A 17,404-nucleotide genomic window follows, 5' to 3' on the forward strand; every position below is an offset into this window, starting at 1 on the left:
AACTGATAATGTCTGCTTGAAGACTTCCAAAAAAGAGGAATTCATCATCTCCAGAGACAGCCTATTCTGTCTGTGTATATAATTTAAAAAAAATGACCATTCTTTTAAAAACCATTTAAATACAGACACAAAGAGGTATGACAATTACAATTCACTGAATTGCATTCCAGTGCTCTGCAACATATAGTGCTTTCTGACCACAATCTTAAATGATGTTTTCTGTCTTTGATTCTAAGTTCTTAGAGGGCAGACTCCCTGATCACCTTGGCTGGTAAGAGGACAAGAAGATCATTAAGGAAAAGATTGGGGCTTATGGTCCAAGGATCATAAAACAGGGAGAAGATCAGTCCTGAGGTAGGGGGTCTTGACTTAATTGACTTAGGTTTCTCCCTTCTGGTGACAAGGTCGACAGCATCGTTCTTTCTTCTTGTAATCCACAGAGCAAGCATGGCAGATAAGGCCTCCGCAGATTCTGTGGAAATCCAGAGCCCTCCAGGTAAGTGGATGTCAGTGAAATCAAAGGGAGAAAGAGAAGGAGGGATTTCTGTTGCTATAGTCCTGATCTGGGAAATGAAATTGATACCAAGATGGATAATGTGTATGAACCCCACATTTCAGAATCCTAGGTCATTCTTAGATATCATTTTGTCTATTTCCCTTCACCAGAGCAGTTTTGGCCCTTGTCCATTTGAGTATTGGACTATACTTTTCTTTCTCAAGATTTCCAAATGCCTTTATTCCCTCTTTTCCAATGTTTCTTCATTTCTCAAATTCTCTTCATATCTCAATTCCTTCTCTCTTACTATATTTCTTTTTAATATAAAATCAATGCTGTAAAAAACAGCTTGATCATTCTACCTTCTGTTAAAGAAATCCTTTAGAGAGAAGTCCATGAATTAGTCAACTAATTGCTAGGCTACATAATCCCACATGCTTCCTGATTCCTTTCATTTTCAGCGTATCACCTATATCTTAGCAGCTGAATCCTTTCCAGGGATGGCTGAATTGCCCTTCTGTGAAACCCAGAACTAGTCCTGGGTGTGATCAGGGTGTGACCAAGGACACGTGTAATAAAAGAATAATTTCACAATATTGCTCATATATACCTTCTGTTCTTATATTTCCCACTGCCTTGAAGTGGGAAGGGGAAGAAGCCTGGAAGAAATATGGAAGTCTCAGAAGGACACTCCTCTTGCCCTTACCTGCATTTGTATCTCCTAGAAAGGCGGCCAAAAATTTTGCTACAGACTGCACAAAGCCCAGGGGCCAAGGAAGAGAGAAGCTCAGTCTTCTGCCAAAGACTGTCTTTCTCCCTAGAAGAAAGGGACATAGAATTAGATTGAGGAAGGAAGCCCAGAAAAGCAGGGGGGAGATGGGGGTTAGGTCTGTCAGTGAATCTGTCAGTGGGGATGCCAAAGAACAGGAAGGGAAACTGAGATCTCTTCTAGGACTATTTAAATATGCACATCTCTCAAGGTCCAACTCAAATTCTCCTCCATGAAACCTTCCTTGATAACTGAAGCCAAAGGAGGCATATTCTTGCTCTGAAATTGTGGTTTTCTTCCTAAGTAATAAGCTTTTTGGGGACAGGAACTCCTTTTTGAACCTATTAATATATTCCAAAGTTGAAGACTTAAGCCCTGTCTCCTCAACAAGGCTTTTCCCAACCATATCCACTAATAATGATTTTTCTTTTCTGAACTCGTCCAACATTCAGAGCTGAATTAAATAATTTACTATGATAATATAGTGGACATAAGACTAATTCTTATTCATTCAAGACTGATTCATAAGACTAAAATTCTAGGTTCAAGTCTTGCCTCAGACCCACATTGGCTCTATGATCTTAGGCAAATCATGATCTTTCAGTGTGTTAGAAAACTCTAAGACTATAAGCTGCGGAGAAGGTGACAACCTGCACTGGCAGAGAGAGTTTTCTTATCTGGGAATGAAATCACAAGTCCAGTCCCCATCCCTACTATCTAAACCCAGCATTGTATTACTAGTAATATTGTTAATATGCCAGTGTCTTTCTTCTCTTCCCAACCTGATTGTAAGCTTTTGGAAGTCAGTGACCAAGTTTATCTTTGTTTTGTTTTGTTCTTTTTTTTTTTTTTTTAACATTGTGCTTAATACTGCACAGTCATAGTGTTACTATGCAAAATGTATTAAAAAAATAGTTGTTGATTGAAGCTGGTGAGCAAATACCCCAGAACTCTGATTTTCCACTGAGACCTTCACAGAAATTATGAACAGATTGGGTCTCCCTACCATTTATGCCTCCTTTCATCCCTTCCACATTCCTTCTCACTCCCACAGGCCACCTTGCCCTCTCATGCCCCAATCCTAAAGCTTACTCCTTGCATACCCAACCTCCTACTCCATCCCCTTACTGATGGGATGTCTCCTGTCCCTTACTGAATCAGTTCTACCATACGTCTCTTCATGGCTTGGACCAACTCATGCTGTTCCTTGAGCTCTTGTTGGTATTGGTCTTCTCTCTTCTCAGCTTCCTGTTGCCTTTGCTCCAACTCTATCTTCAATTGGGTCTGCTGCTCTTGGCATCTGGATAGGGAGAAAGATCTGGAGTTTAAGGCAGGGATAGAATTGTTTCTTGGCATATGAAAAACATGCCAAGATAATATAGGTGAAGAAACCTACACTTACGGAAGTGATTTTTCTTAAGACTACCCAACTGGTATGTGTCAGAGCTCTGATCTGAAGTCCAGGGATCTTTGGCTTTTTTAGATCTCAAATTCAGCATATGTGAAAACTCATTTTCTTTCCCTTCAAACCTATTCCTCTTCTAAACTTTCTTTCCTCACCCATTTCAGCTCTTTCAATGTACTCTTGCACTATCTTTCCTCTGTACCTAAAATATACTCTATTCTCACTTCTTCTGTTTTAAATCTCTTGTTTCCTTCATGGAGCTTCAAGTCACTTTCCATATGAAGGCTTTTCTGATCTCTGCTTTTCTTCTTCATAAAATATATCTTTAATTTATTTTATTTTTTACACACTTATTTATATCATCTCCTTCTAGACAGGGACCTCCATTCAGAGGCAGAGAAGTTTAATTCTTGTCTTTTTATGCCCAGTACTCAGCATAGTACCTAGCAAATAGAAAGTGTCTAATTATTACTTTTAAATTAATTGGTTGGACAATCTCGATGGGCTGTCCATCCAACTTCAAGTCATAGTCTGGACTATAGGCATTCGTTGTACATATGGTTTTTCTTGTGTGAGTTTTTAGGCTGATAAATTTAATCATCATGGATCTCTATGAGGTAGCCCTGTAGTATTTTAGAGCTTGAGGCAATCAGATAATGTCTATTGCTAATCTCCATTTGGAAGCCCTCACTTTATACAGGTTCTCTCTCTTCTATTTGGATTTCTTTAAGGCATTTCCCATCATTTTAGCAAACCTGGGGCAAGCCTTTCCCTCCTTGTTTTATTCCTCAATTAATGGTAATTAGAAAATTGTGTAATGAGTCATTTCTATTGTTTTTGTATATCAAGTTTTTATGATCTTTTTTGATCTCAGTGTGTCCATGACTCTGCTTGAAAGATATTCATTATACTAATTGAGGATTAAAAAAACCCCCAACAAACAATAAATACTATGTAATCTTATATTCATATGGTATTGCTGTCCAGTTATTTGTGATATAGAAAATCATTTGAGAAAGCCTCTCTATTCTTTTTTCATATTTTTATTGACTAATCTCTATATATACATATATAAAATTATTTTCATAAAGAATTTCTAAAGATGAGATAGGCATTGGGTTTATCATTACTGACATTATGTTGATTATCTTTTGGGGGGGATAATAATACTGAACATTTCCCTTCTTCCCCCATGATATTCTCTCCTCCTATCCTTTTCACTTTCAGATAACCTAAAAATTGAATTCTTAATGCTTTCAAAATTTCAATCTTCAAATGATGTCTATTGTTTGGGTTTTGCACCAAATTTTCTTCAGATTCACTTCTACTAACTTATTTTTTGTGATGATATTACTTGTAGCCTTTCTTGGAATATTTTGCAAAGAAGTTTAAATTTCACATACGTATTGTTCTGAACTTCCGTGTCTCCCTACTATATTAGCAGATCAACTATTTGTTGAATAAGTTTCTTTTGGTCTCTGTGTGGAGGCAATTGGCTTTTGCCAGTTTTACTTTTGTAGCAAATGATGATAGTCAGAATTAATGTCTTTCTTTGTATCTACTTTTTATTTCAGGCTCAATATCTCTTTTGAATAGGTCAGGCTGAAATGATTGTATCTGGATACAAACTTTCTTATTTTTATCCTGTATTCTAATCTATGATTAATCTTGATCTTTATTCTAGCTAGTAGATGGTTTAATTTTACTCTTCACCAATAGGTTGGTCACTAGATGATGAATTACTTGGCTATGGGATATTCACCCACAGAGTGAAGAAAAATACAAGATGGCCTTAAATCCTGTGTGACACCCCTTCCCTCCTTTCCTTTCTGCAAGGTGCTATAAAAGGAGTCAAAGGCTACTAAGAATTACAAATTTTTGGCTGTCCATAGATATCATCTTAACTATTAACATTCCAAATGTGAGATTCTAGCAGAAGAACCAAATCATATTGTTTTTGACATTCTTGGTATGAATGGAACCAGAAGAAACAAGGAAATTATGGCTTAACGGAAGGATAGATCACTGATTCTCGTTGGATAGGCAAGTGAAGGAGTTCAGAGTTGGCCCACAGGCAATAAGAAACATAACTTTATAGAACATTTGGCATTCTCATCATGTACTACTTAAGAAAAACAAAAGTAAAAGATCGTTGTGAAGATAATCAGAGATTATATGCCAACTTTTGCTGCAGAAGATGTAGAAGAGAAATTCTGTGAAGAACTTGACAACATCTTCCAAACCAAATCATATATGTTAAATGTAGATTTAATGACATTATTGTGAAGATGAATACAGGGGAGGATGGTGAAAAATATGTTAGGAAATACGTTTTGAAATTAAGAAATTAAAGAGGCTGGAAGTGTGTAGACTATTCAGAAGCCTCTCACCTGTGTATCATTAATACTTTCTTCAAGAAGAGATTTGAAAGATACTGGAAATAGCAAATATTAAAGAATATCACAAAAAGTGAAAGACAGAAAATGACCATTTACCAGTGTGAGGGTCATTTGTGATACTGGAGCACCCTTGAGACAGATAGCCTTTTGTAGCCAGAGCATGAGCATGCTAAGAAAAGTCTCCAAATCTTAAGGTGCTCATGTAGTTAGGGATAATAAAATAAAATTTATAAAATGTTTCAAATTGATGGCATTCTATGTGTCATCCTGCATCCTGGGCCATTTCCTGATCTATATCTGGCTACTGGCCCCACATGGCTCTAGTGGGAAAAGTGAGGCAGGTGACATTGCACATCTCACTCTCACTTCAATCCAATTCATTTGCACGTCTTGGCAACACTCCCCCCCCCCCCCCCCATGTCATGGTCCTCTTTGAGAATGAAAAACAAACAATCTTTAAACTTGATTTACTTAATTAATACCCATTATTTTGTAAATAATAGCTAATAGCAGTATAGTACCTCAAAGTATATAAGGCATATTTCAGTTTACTTTATCTGATTTTCACAACAATTTTCTGAGTTAGATTTTATAGATATTGTTATCATCATCCTCATCATCCCCATTTTACAGAGGAGGATATTGAGAAATTAAAAGATTTGTCTATAATCACATAGCAAGTTTTTGAAGCCAGATTACATCCCTGGACTCTCCTAACTCTAAGTCCAAGAGTCTTCCAACTATACCATGGTTCCTCTTAGAGTAGAATAATCCTTTTTAGCATCAGTCCCTAGCAAGAAGAATCTTTTACTATGACTAATGGACCATTTTCAGTCATGGAGAGTTTTCTGATTGGATCAGTATTGTTTAAAAGCCATTGAAAAAACCTGGCATGAGAAAGGAGAATTTGAGTCCCAGCTCTCCTACTTACTTTCTGTGTAACTTTGGGCAACTCCCTTCCTCCCTCAGGTTTATTTCCTTACCCACAAAATGGAGAGGTAGCAGTAGGATTAAATAATCTCTAAAGTCTTTTCCAGCTCTGACATTTCATGATTCTATGAATATGTGAAATGTGCCCCTCCCAAGAATGAATCATCAGTCTTTTCCACTGGTAACCAAATGGTAAAAGTTGATTGGATTAAAAAAAAAAATCCAGCCAAACAAACTTAAAAGTGTGATGTGTTAGACTCATTGAGATTTCTCACCACTTTCTAAGTTGACAGTCAATGGAAGTATGTTGACTGACTGACAAATTGACTCAGCGGAAAGCAGTTAGCTGTCAGATTTCTATTAGAACCCTACAGGCATGGGGTGAGGCAAAGTTAATGGTGTCTGGAGATAGAAGAAGAGAGAGAGAGAGAGAATCAGGTAGTGAGAAGGGAGGAGGGGGGAGGGGGGAAGGAGACAGAGGACTGAGGGAGGTGCAAGAAGGGAGCCAGAGCCAGAGAAACAGGGGAAGGGAGTGAAAAAAAATAGAGGGGAAAGGGAGGAGAGAGAGAGATGAAGGGAAAGAAAGAGTGGACAGAGAGGAAAAAAGAAGAATGGAGAGATAGGAAAAAAGAAGAAAAGAGGGGGGGAGAGAGAGAGAGAGACGGAGACACAGAAATTGATGTTTCAGAGTAAGTGGAAAGGGAAGAGATAAGAAGACAAGAAGAGAATGGTGATGGTTCTCCAAATATGATCTTGAGAATCTAATCACCTGGAGATCCTGAGGTTCCTTCACCTCCTTCACCTTAACTACTCTTTCTAGTTACCTGAACAACTGCTCTTGAAGTTCTCTCACTTTCTCCTCCAGGGTCATAAGTAGCTTCTCCTTCTTCTGGGACTGTTCTTCAGCCTTCTGCAGACATTCTTTGAGGTTCTGTGAAATGAGCACATCAAATATCCATGCATCCAAGAGTGGTTTTAGGGAAAGGTTTGGAAGAGGAGAGAGGAAAGCCAAGAGAAGAGGAGTTAGTAATTTGGGAGCTGCTGCATACTGAGATGTCTCAGGTGATTACCATTTGAACATCCATTTATCCCTGGTTACTGGGTCATCCCTATGGCAGATGGCAGATCCAAGGATGGGGGCTGAACACAAGACATTTGAGTTTTATCTTGAGTTCTGCCTTACTTAGATATACTTTGTGAACCTTGAGGGAAAGCTAAATCTCAACTGGGGAAAGAGAAATGATTAAAATCAAAGCAGCAAGATGATTTAGTGCAAGGAAGAAAAGGCTGAATGGGTGTTTTAATATCAGTCTTGAAACCCAGAAGAGCTTGTCTATTTTCACATTAAACAGGATAAAATGAGGCAGGGACCTAGGAATTAGGAAGAATGATACAGAATCATAAAGACAAAGGCAGAGGTAAAGACAGAGACAGAGACAGAGTTATGGAGACAAAAGGAGAGAGACAATGATGAAAATAGAGTGTTTTTTAAACGTCCCATTGGTTTGGATGAGAGGCAAAAATATAGATGAAAGGACTTTTCTAACATGCTGAATATATCTTACCTTGATTACATGCTCAGTATCTCTTTGGTTCTTCTCCTGCTCTCCTGCTTCATCAGACAGCTGTCTTTGAGACTTTTTATTTTTGTGCCTCTGCCTCATTCTTGGATCTTGAAGGATCTTGAAGTCCTCTGGGATTCCATGGGTCTCAGGTCCCCTTCTGGATCCTGATTCTTCTTCCTTAAGGCTCTCCCCCAAGGTATTTGGCAAGTGCTTTGGAGCACATTTATCATCTCTATTTCCTTTTCGGGGATCTTTTGGCATTTTCGGTACTACTACCATCTGCTCGCATCTGTCCTCAGTGCTGATGGATGCTTCTTTCTTAACTTCTGCCTTTGGAGACACCTTTCCCCCCTCTTCCTGTTCTACAAGACTGAAATCTATCTGTGTTTGATTCTTTGGAAGTGCACACTTTGGCGCAGGGAACTCTTCTCCTAGAAACCATACTTTTTCTTCTTTTCTCTGAGGTATTTTTTCTTGATGTGACTCTTGCCTAATCTGAGGGGACTCAGGTATTCTGGTTCCTGGGAGACCTTGTTGCTTTTGAGTGGGGTTCTGTCCCTGGGGCATCTTTTTAATTTCCCCCAGCAGGGAGCTTAGGTGTGGGAGTATTTCCAGTCCTTTGGATCCCTCCAGAGAGTCCTGATTTATGATACTTTCTGAATTTTCTACCTTCTTTTCTGTCAGGGGTTCTTGTATCTCAGTATTATTAGGTCTCACCAGGCAGACCTCCTTGGGGTAATCTCCTTGGTGTTGGAGGTCATGGACAGCAAAGAGGGTTGCTGTCTTCTTGGACTGGACTCCTTTGTTTTTCAGGTGTGTAACTTGGATCTAAAGGGAAGCTCCCAAATAAATGATTATCTCCAGACCAACCCCAGAACTCTGGACTCTCAGGTTATTCCATTTTCCCAGGACTTCTTTTCCCTACTGCTCTGCCTCTTCTATCTTTTTCTCTTAATCTGCTTCTGAATGCCTTATGCTTGACTATCTCTCCATTCCTTTAGCTCTTTCTTCAGTGAAAATTTGGAAAGTTCTCTGACTTTGGAGTCAGAGAGCCACAATTTGAACTTTGGTTTTTACCACTTATTGCCTGGATGATGCTGAGCAAGTCTCTCTTCTGTGCATTGAGAGGATTCAATTAGATCCCTTACAGCTCCAGGATCCTATGCCTGAACTAATTGTTTTCACCATAGCTCCCAAACCTTCCATCTTCCTAAATTCTTTTTTACTGTTGAGTGTACCATTTTCCTCCCAGACACTCAGATTCCCAAACTAGATATCATTCTCAACTTTCCCTTCTCTCGCTCCCCATATCCAGTCTGTTGCCAAAATCTCTTGATTTTACTTTTGTGATATCCTTTGCATATATCCCCCCCTTTCCCTTTTGACAGATACTGTTACCTGACAGGTGTTTCTGCCTCAAATCTTTCCCCACCCTAGTCCGCTCTCCACTTAACTGTTCAGATGATATTTAAGCACAGGTCTGACCGTGCCATTTCCTACTCAATCAATTCCATGGGCTCCCTGTCACTTCTAGGATTAAGTATAAAATTGTCTGGCTTTCAAAGCTTTCCATAACCTGGCTTCCCTCACCTTCCCAATCCTCTTATATCTTCCAACCTTTTTCACCACTCCAATACTCTTTGATATAGTAACATTGACCTTCTTGCTAACTTTTTAATAAAAACTTTGAATAAAATACTCCATTCCCCAGATCTGGGCATTTTCATTGGCTGTCTGCCATACTCTCCCTCTCCATCCCTCTACATTCTGACTCTCCTGGGTTCCTTCAAATTCCAATCAAAATCCCATCTTCTTTCCTTAATTTGAGAGCTTTCTCTCTTTGATTATTTCCAATATATCATGTCTATATAGCTTGTTTGTACATAACTGTTTTCATGTTGACTTCCCTATTAGAGTTCGAGCTTCTTGAGAGGTTCTTTTTGCTTTTATTTGTATCTCTTGGAGTTTAGTCGGACACCATGCTAGGAGCTCAATAAATACTCATTAGCTGACTGACTTGACATTATGTTCTCCTTTGTTCTCCTTTCCCAGAAAGACTTTAGTCATCCTCCCTTTCTTCTCTACTTCCTAATATCTCCATCCCCACCACTACCCCAAGTAAGCCCTCCCTTCTCTTGCTCATCCTGGCCCCTGGCTTCCAGTAATCATCCGTCAGCCTATGTTACCATGTCTTCTCATCTGGAATTTCCAGCTGATTTACTGCTCCATCTACTGGACACAACAGAGAAGGGACAAGGAATATGCTAAGGTAGGGACAAGGGCCAGTACCTCCTTCTCTTGAGATCGTTTGGTCCTTAACTTTTCCTGGGTTAAGCTGAAATCCTGGCATCGGGACCTGAAAGGATTGAGGCAGAGGAACATCTTGTCTCTCCCTCTAGCTTGGTGTTTGCCCCGCATCTGTAACATCTCCCCACTTTTCTGGTCGTCTTTGGGAGTGGGCCAATAAAGAAATGAGGAGAGTTTAGCAGTGGTTCTCAAACTTTTGTTTTCAGTATCTTTATCCTGTTAAAAATTATTGAGGATCTCTCCAAAGCGTTTTTGTTTACATGGATTATATTTATAGACATTTACCATATTGGAAATAAAAACTATTGTTTGAATTTGTAGAATTTCAGAGATCCCCAGGAGTCTCTAGACCATACTTTGGGAACCACTGGTAGGGGAACAGGGAAAAAAGAGATGTGATTGGTGTGTGTGTGTGTGTGTGTGTGTGTGTGTGTGTGTGTGTGTGTGTGTGAGAGAGAGAGAGAGAGAGGAGAGAGAGAGAGAGAGAGAGAGAGAGAGAAGGAGAGGGAGAGGGAGACAGACAGACGGGGGGGGTAGGGAGAGAGATAGAGAGGAGAGAGAGAGAGAGGGAGAAGAGAGAGAGAGAGAAAGAGAAAGAGAGAGAGAGAGAGAGAGAGAGAGAAAGAGAGAGAGAGAGAGAGAGAGAGAGAGAAGGAGAGGGAGAGGGAGACAGACAGACAGGGGGGGGTAGGGAGAGAGATAGAGAGGGAGAAGAGAGAGAGGGAGAAGAGAGAGAGAGAGCGAGAAAGAGAGAGAGAGAGAGAGAAGGAGGGAGGGAGGGAGGAGGGAGGGACAGATCAGGGGAACAGGGCCAAGGGGACTAGTGAGCAAGGGAGGCTGTTCTCTTCAGCGGGGTCTTCCTGTTCTGTTTGAAGGTCACTTACTCTGAGAACATAGGCCAGCCCCCGTCGAGATCACAGCGCTGCAACTCGAGATCAAAAGTCACTCCATTCAGAAAGTAGAGCGCTTCTAGGATGCCATTGTTGAGTTCTGGACACAGGAAGGGGCTTTGGTTCCCATACCACTCCCTAAGGGAATCATATCAGCTCAGACCCCAATTTCTGGCTCGAATATTTTTATTCCTGTACCACCCCCACTCTCCCTAATTCCAAGAAATGAATTTCTTATCTAATTTTTTAAATGGAATTTCTCTCCCTCTAAAGTTCATAGATCTGTATAAGGAACTGTCTCAGAAGCAGACCATTCAGGAGTTTTATTCTTTTCTCTGAATACCTCCCCCTTATTCCTTCCATCCCCCTTCCCCGCCTCTCTTCCTGCCGTCTCAGTTTCTTGGTGGCCAGCTTGGAATACCCCTGATCTTGAGTGCAACTGGTTCTTTGGAAAAAATGACAGCAGCAGAGAGATTGAAGTTAGGTATCAAGAACTTTCCAGCAATGGGAATTTGAGGATTCCCAGTGGGGGATACAAGAGAGTGAATTTAAAGGAAAGATCATGTCTTTTACTATATCATTACTGGTTCAGCTTTTTACATCTACCCTCTCTCCAATGATTCCATGTCCCCAACCATCCCCCTAACAATTGGTCCTTTTATTTTTTGATGCTGTGTTATATGAAACAACTTCCATTCTGAAGTGGAAATACACCAAACATATATATCTGTATCTATATACACAAATGGGAATGTGCATGTATATATTCAATTATGTATACACACCTAGATGTATGTAAATATCTGTACACATATATGCACACACACATTAGGTATACATATATACACATGATATATATATATGCATATATATACACCTTGTATGTGTATATATGAATGCACACATAACATATATACACATTAGATATCTACACATTGGAGATATATATACATATATGATATATACAATATGTAATATAATATACAATGTGCATATATATTATATAATGTTAATTATATAATATATTATATAATGTGCATATATATTATATACCATGTGCATAAATGTCTAATATATAATGTATATAATATATATTTCTTCATGCTATATTCTACATAATATATAATGTATATAATATATATTGGACATTTTTGCACACTGGATATATATTACATATTGTATATATTATATATGCACATTTAATGGACATATATGTACAGGTGTACACACATATCCATATCCAGTGAAGTGCCAAGGGGCAGCAGAAGTGGGTGTCATTGACCTGTTGAGTTCAGGGTCCAGGAGGCAGAGTTGTAGTGTGTCAGCCAACTGATTATGGGCCAGACAGAAACGGATGAATGCACGACCTCTCCCCACCGTGGTCTTCAGCTGAAAAATAAAAAAGGAGTGGGTGAGGAGGAAAGAGCCTCGGGAGTAGCAAGGAAGAGAGAAGAGAGTGCATGAGTGGCCAGGGAGGGAGCGATTTAAAAGATATGAAGGACCCTGGGGTAGAAAAGAGAAGAATATAGGGCAGGGAGAAGAAACTTGTGGGAGGAGGATAAGGGAGAGCTCAGGTAGAGAGGCAAAAATTGGAAGAAAGGAACTGGAGGAAGCCTGGGGGAAAGGAGCTATGGGAAGGCAGGACACTGAGGGATAAGTGCAGAGGATGCAGTAGCAGAATATAGCAAGATCATAGGAGTAAATTTGGAAGAGATGTAGAGATAATGTGGCTGTCTCCCCTCTCCTTACTTCTCAACTATTACTGATATTACCTTGTCCAGGGAGTAGACGAGTCGAATGACTTCCAAGTCCCCACCATTCCTCTGCAAGGCCACCGAAAGGAAGTCCCAATAATCTTTGCGGGGTCCCAGGAACCTTCTTCGATCTTTCTGATCAAACTGGGACAAGGTGGGGGGAGACATGAAGAAATTTTCTCCTTTAATCCCACAATCAGAACACCAATTCTTCTCACCTCATCCATTCCCCCGATTAGGTTTATGTTCAATTTATTTTATTTTTTTTTACTCACCATCCTGTGTAAGATTCTGGTTATCCAGCAACTAGGAAAATTGAGGATAGTCTGAAAGAACCCAAAGTTGGGCTTTCTGACTCACAGCTTTTTCTTTGTACCTTTCTTTAGAGAATATTAAATTATTTGTTCCATTACCACGAACATGTACTATCTTATGTTACATTTTTATATCTATCATTTTCCCCTCTCCTGCCCTTTATTATAGATTGTATACTTCAGAGGTCCTCAAACTACGGCTGTGGGCCAGATGCAGCAGCTGAGGACGATTATCCCCCTCACTCAGGGCTATGAAGTTTCTTTATTTAAAGGCCCACAAAACAAAGTTTTTGTTTTTTCTATAGTCCGGCCCTCCAACAGTCTGAGGGACAGTGAACTGGCCCCTTATTTAAAAAGTTTGAGGACCCCTGGTTGAGGACAGGGACTGTGTTGTTTTTCACCTTTGTATCCCTAGGACTAACTTATTATCATATTATTACTTATTATTTTTTACCTTTTTATCCCTGTTGTTGTTATTCAATCATTTTTCAGTCACCCTTTGTAACCCTTTGTGGAGTTTCTTGGCACAGATACTGGAGCAGCTTGCCATTTCCTTCTCCAACTCATTTTACAGATGAGGAAACTGAGGTATACAGGGTTAAGTGACTTGTCCAGGGTCAAGTAGTTGAAGCCAGATTTGAACTCAGGAAGATGAGTTTTCCTGGTTCCCAATCCAGTATTCTATCCACGACACCCCCCTTGCTTTCAACCTTTCTATTAGATTGTGAACACTTTGAGAATAGAAATTGTGCTGTTTTTTTGCTCTTAGATCCCTTGAGGCAGAGGTAAGTCACACAGGTAGTATCAGAGGTGAGATTTGAACCCACATATCATCTTATTACATAGAAGCAGGAAGCCATTTATTTTCTAGCCCAATTATGGATAAAGCAAGAAAAACAAACAGTCCTAACAATGAGATGTAAGACAGTAAAACAGGAGACAGAGAAACTCTACAGATCCTCCTTAAAGCCCTCCTGATCCTCTGGGCTAGGAGAGGGGCCAATATTTAGAAAGCAGGGGAATGACTGCAACGACCCTTCTTCATTCCATAACCTACCTGTAGCAAGAACTCCAGGTAACCACAGAGTCCATGTAGCTCAGCACTAGCATCTGTTACTGCTTGTTCTTGTTCCCCGTATCTGTGAAGGATAGCAGAGATGACTTCTGCAGAGAAAAAATAGATATTAGGGCAGCCACACAAAATGGCCAGACCCACCTTGAATTTTTGTCTCATTCTGGAAACCAATCAAGAAAACCTTAAAGGTCTTACTTACTTTTGAGGTCCTGGATAACTCTTAGGATAGTTTTATCTCCTTCCATAGTGACACTGAAATGGAATGGTACTTCATGATTCCAGCTATCTGCTTATCTGGTTTTTAGCATATAAAATTCTCCAGGCCCTTCCCAATCTTCCCCATCCCTCCCACCATCTATCTAATCTTTTAAACAGTTTATCCCATTAATAACATCTAATGAAGTTAGATAGAAAGTAGTTATACAGAATAAAATATTATTTGAGTAAAATTTATGTGTATTAATGTATAATTACATATAACTCACATTTATATAATAAAAAATCACACATAATATACACACAATGTGTATATATTACATACACACATGTATGAGCATATATACATGTATAACACATAAAGAGCAGATACCAATCTGCATTGGTAGAAGGAATTTTCTTGTCAGTAATTTCTTACATGGATGAGGATATATGTCAAGAATTATATGTAAAGTGTGAATTTTGTTTTAGCAAACTATATATTATTTGAAGTCCATGGTTTATGAGTGATCTTATTTCTTACTTTGTGTGTTCAAATGATTTTTGGTTGGGATTACTATTGTTTATTCTAAAAACTATTTTAAAGAAAATTCTCTTCATTTTTTTTGATGTAATTCTAGAAATCCTTGCAAGGAATAATTAAAGTAGACATTTTGGCAAAGAAGAGACATCATTGTCTCTATTTGTAGACAACACGATTTGCTTAGAAAACCCCAGAGAATGAGTAATTATTAACTAAATAAAGTAAAATGAATAGTATTTCTCTATATAAAAAACAAAACCTAGAGGGAAATAATAGGGAAATATTATACAAAATAAATAAAAAATGCATAAACTGCCAACTTACCAATACATACTCTAGAATTTTACAAATGTAAGTAAAGGCCAATCTTTACAGAGCTAATTTTATACCAATGAAACTACCAAAGGAGTGCTTTATAAAGCTAAATATGATAATTACAAAATTCCCTTGGAGGAACAAGAGGTCTGGACTCTTATGGAACATAGAGAAAAAAAAATAGTCATGAAAGAAGGCTAACATTTCTAGACTTCAAATTATATTATAAAGCAGTAATTATCTATTATTATATCATTTAGTACTGGTTTAAAAAATAACAAAGTAGACCAATGAAATAGACTAAGCAAGAGTCAGAAACAACCAAACTCAACAAGTCAGTGTTCAATAAACCTGGGAAACCAAATTAAATAAAACAATTAAATTAACCTAAATTGTAGAGAAAACTGAAAAGTAGATTGGCAAAGAAAAAAAATTCTTTAGGTCAACATTTTAACCAACAGAACAATAAATTCAAACTGAATATGTGACTCGAGTGTAAAAGATCTTTTAAAAATCCCTAGGCTGGGGCTAAATGGCACAATGGATAGAGCATCCACCCTGAAGTTAGGAGAACCAGAGTTCAAATCTGGCCTCAGACACTCAACATTTCCTAGCTGTGTGACCCTAGGCAAATCACTTAATCCCGATTGCCTTAGGGGTAAAAAAATCCCTAGGCCCTTTCCATCTTAAAAAAAAAATTAGAAGAGGACAAAATCAGGTACCTTTCACAGGCACAAATAAGGAGAAAATGCTTGCTCAAACAAGAGACAGAGAATATCATAAAAGATAAAATAATTTTGATGACATGATATTCAAAAGATTTTGCATTAACAATATCAACGTAGCAAAGATAAGAAAAGGAACTGTTAATAATAGGGGCAGAGCTAGGATACATGACTTTTTAATCTAATATTTCTTACAAAAGGATGTCCAGGATATTAAACATGAAAACGTATGTGTATGTGTCAACTAAGAATCACTTTTCAACAGATAAGTGAACAAGGACTATGAACAAATAATTATTTAAGGAACAATCACAAAATAATAACAATCATGAAAGATTACCTCAGATCTTCAGTAAAAAGAGATACACAACTAAAAACAATTCAAACGTTTCACTTCCTATCTGGCAAACTGGCAAAAGAGTAAGTCAGTGTTGGAAAAGCTATGGAAAGATAGGCATGTATCCACATGGGGAGTGGAGCCGTGAATTGATCCAACTATTCTGCAAAGCAATTTAAAATTAAGCTTGGAAAGTGACTAAATGCCTCTATCCTTTGATCTAGAGATCCCAGGGTTAGATGTATGCCCTAAGGAGATTGAGACAGAAAGAATGGGATGATAGAATCAAAAATATTCATTTTTTCCCATGTGGTAGCAAAGAACTGGAAACAGGGTAGGTGCAAATTAAGTAGGGAATATCTAAATAAACTGTGGCATAGGAATGTAATTACCTGGCAGTAAGAAATGATTAGTGTTAAGATGAGAGGGAGCAGGGGAAGATATGTGTGAACTTATACAGCAGGAAGTAGGCAGAAAACTTTAGATGCTCAAAACAACAAAAATGGAAAAAATAATATCAACAGCAACAATGAAAATATAACCAAATGCTGCATAATTATAATGACCAATGGGCTTGAGAATCCTGGAAGGGAAGGGACCAAACAATTATTAAGCACCTTCTATGTATCAGGCACTGTACTCAGAACTTAACAAAGATCTCATTTGATAAAACACATCTTCCTCTCTTCATGGCAGAAGGGGACTGCAAATATAGACTATTGCATGTACTATGATGGTTGACATGTTGGTTAGTTTTACTAAACTTCTTTTGTCTTTCCTTTTTCACATTTGTCACAAAAAATGACAAGTCAATAAGTGTGTTTTTATTCTAGAGGCTTTAGGGAACTATGGAAAATTTTTGAGTGATTTAGTCAAAACTGTTTTAGGAAGATTATTTTGATAGTAATGGTGAGGATCAACTAAAAGGGTGAGAAATTGGAAGGAGACCAATTAAGAGGCTACTGCAATAGCCATGCTAAGAAGGGATGAGGACCTGAATGAGGGTGGTAACTGTGTGAGTAAAGACAAGGGGATAAAATGGGATGGATGTTATTCAGATAGAATTGACTAAACTTATCAACTGATTGACTATGAGGTAATATCAGAGAGAAGCATAAAATCCAGAATGATTCTAAGATTAGAAATGTCTCTGGTATCTCAGAGAGACATAGAGAAGTTGGAAGAAGAGCAAGTTTGGGGGAGAAGATAAGAGTTCCATTTTGGATATTTTGAGTTGGACATGTTTAGTAGGTTGTTGGGGTCCAGAATCCAGATGAGGGATATATGGCTAGATAGATTTGGGAGTTATCTACAGAAAGATGATAATTTATAGAAACTGAGGAGGTCACCAAAAGAGAGGGTATAGAAAGAGAGGGGAGGAGTG

The 17,404-nt window shown here is 38.5% G+C and overlaps 1 protein-coding gene across 1 annotated transcript in view; it reads right to left on the minus strand.

The window, feature by feature from the left end:
* Positions 1-296: 296 nt before the first annotated feature.
* Positions 297-17,404, minus strand: part of RUFY4 (RUN and FYVE domain containing 4) — an 18,660-nt gene continuing 1,552 nt past the window's right edge. Inside the window, exons 2-12 of the mRNA XM_051990510.1 lie at positions 14,046-14,064; positions 13,887-13,993; positions 12,534-12,659; positions 12,044-12,150; positions 10,756-10,899; positions 9,854-9,920; positions 8,282-8,392; positions 6,824-6,930; positions 2,419-2,565; positions 1,203-1,313; positions 297-472 (exon numbers count right to left, since the gene is read on the minus strand). Of these exons, the coding sequence (XP_051846470.1) occupies positions 379-472; positions 1,203-1,313; positions 2,419-2,565; positions 6,824-6,930; positions 8,282-8,392; positions 9,854-9,920; positions 10,756-10,899; positions 12,044-12,150; positions 12,534-12,659; positions 13,887-13,993; positions 14,046-14,064 (1,140 nt within the window). The 3' untranslated portion in view covers positions 297-378. The remainder of the gene's footprint in view (positions 473-1,202; positions 1,314-2,418; positions 2,566-6,823; positions 6,931-8,281; positions 8,393-9,853; positions 9,921-10,755; positions 10,900-12,043; positions 12,151-12,533; positions 12,660-13,886; positions 13,994-14,045; positions 14,065-17,404) is intronic.

The sequence above is a fragment of the Antechinus flavipes genome, chromosome 3, assembly GCF_016432865.1.
Source record: "Antechinus flavipes isolate AdamAnt ecotype Samford, QLD, Australia chromosome 3, AdamAnt_v2, whole genome shotgun sequence".
Lineage (NCBI taxonomy): Eukaryota > Metazoa > Chordata > Mammalia > Dasyuromorphia > Dasyuridae > Antechinus > Antechinus flavipes.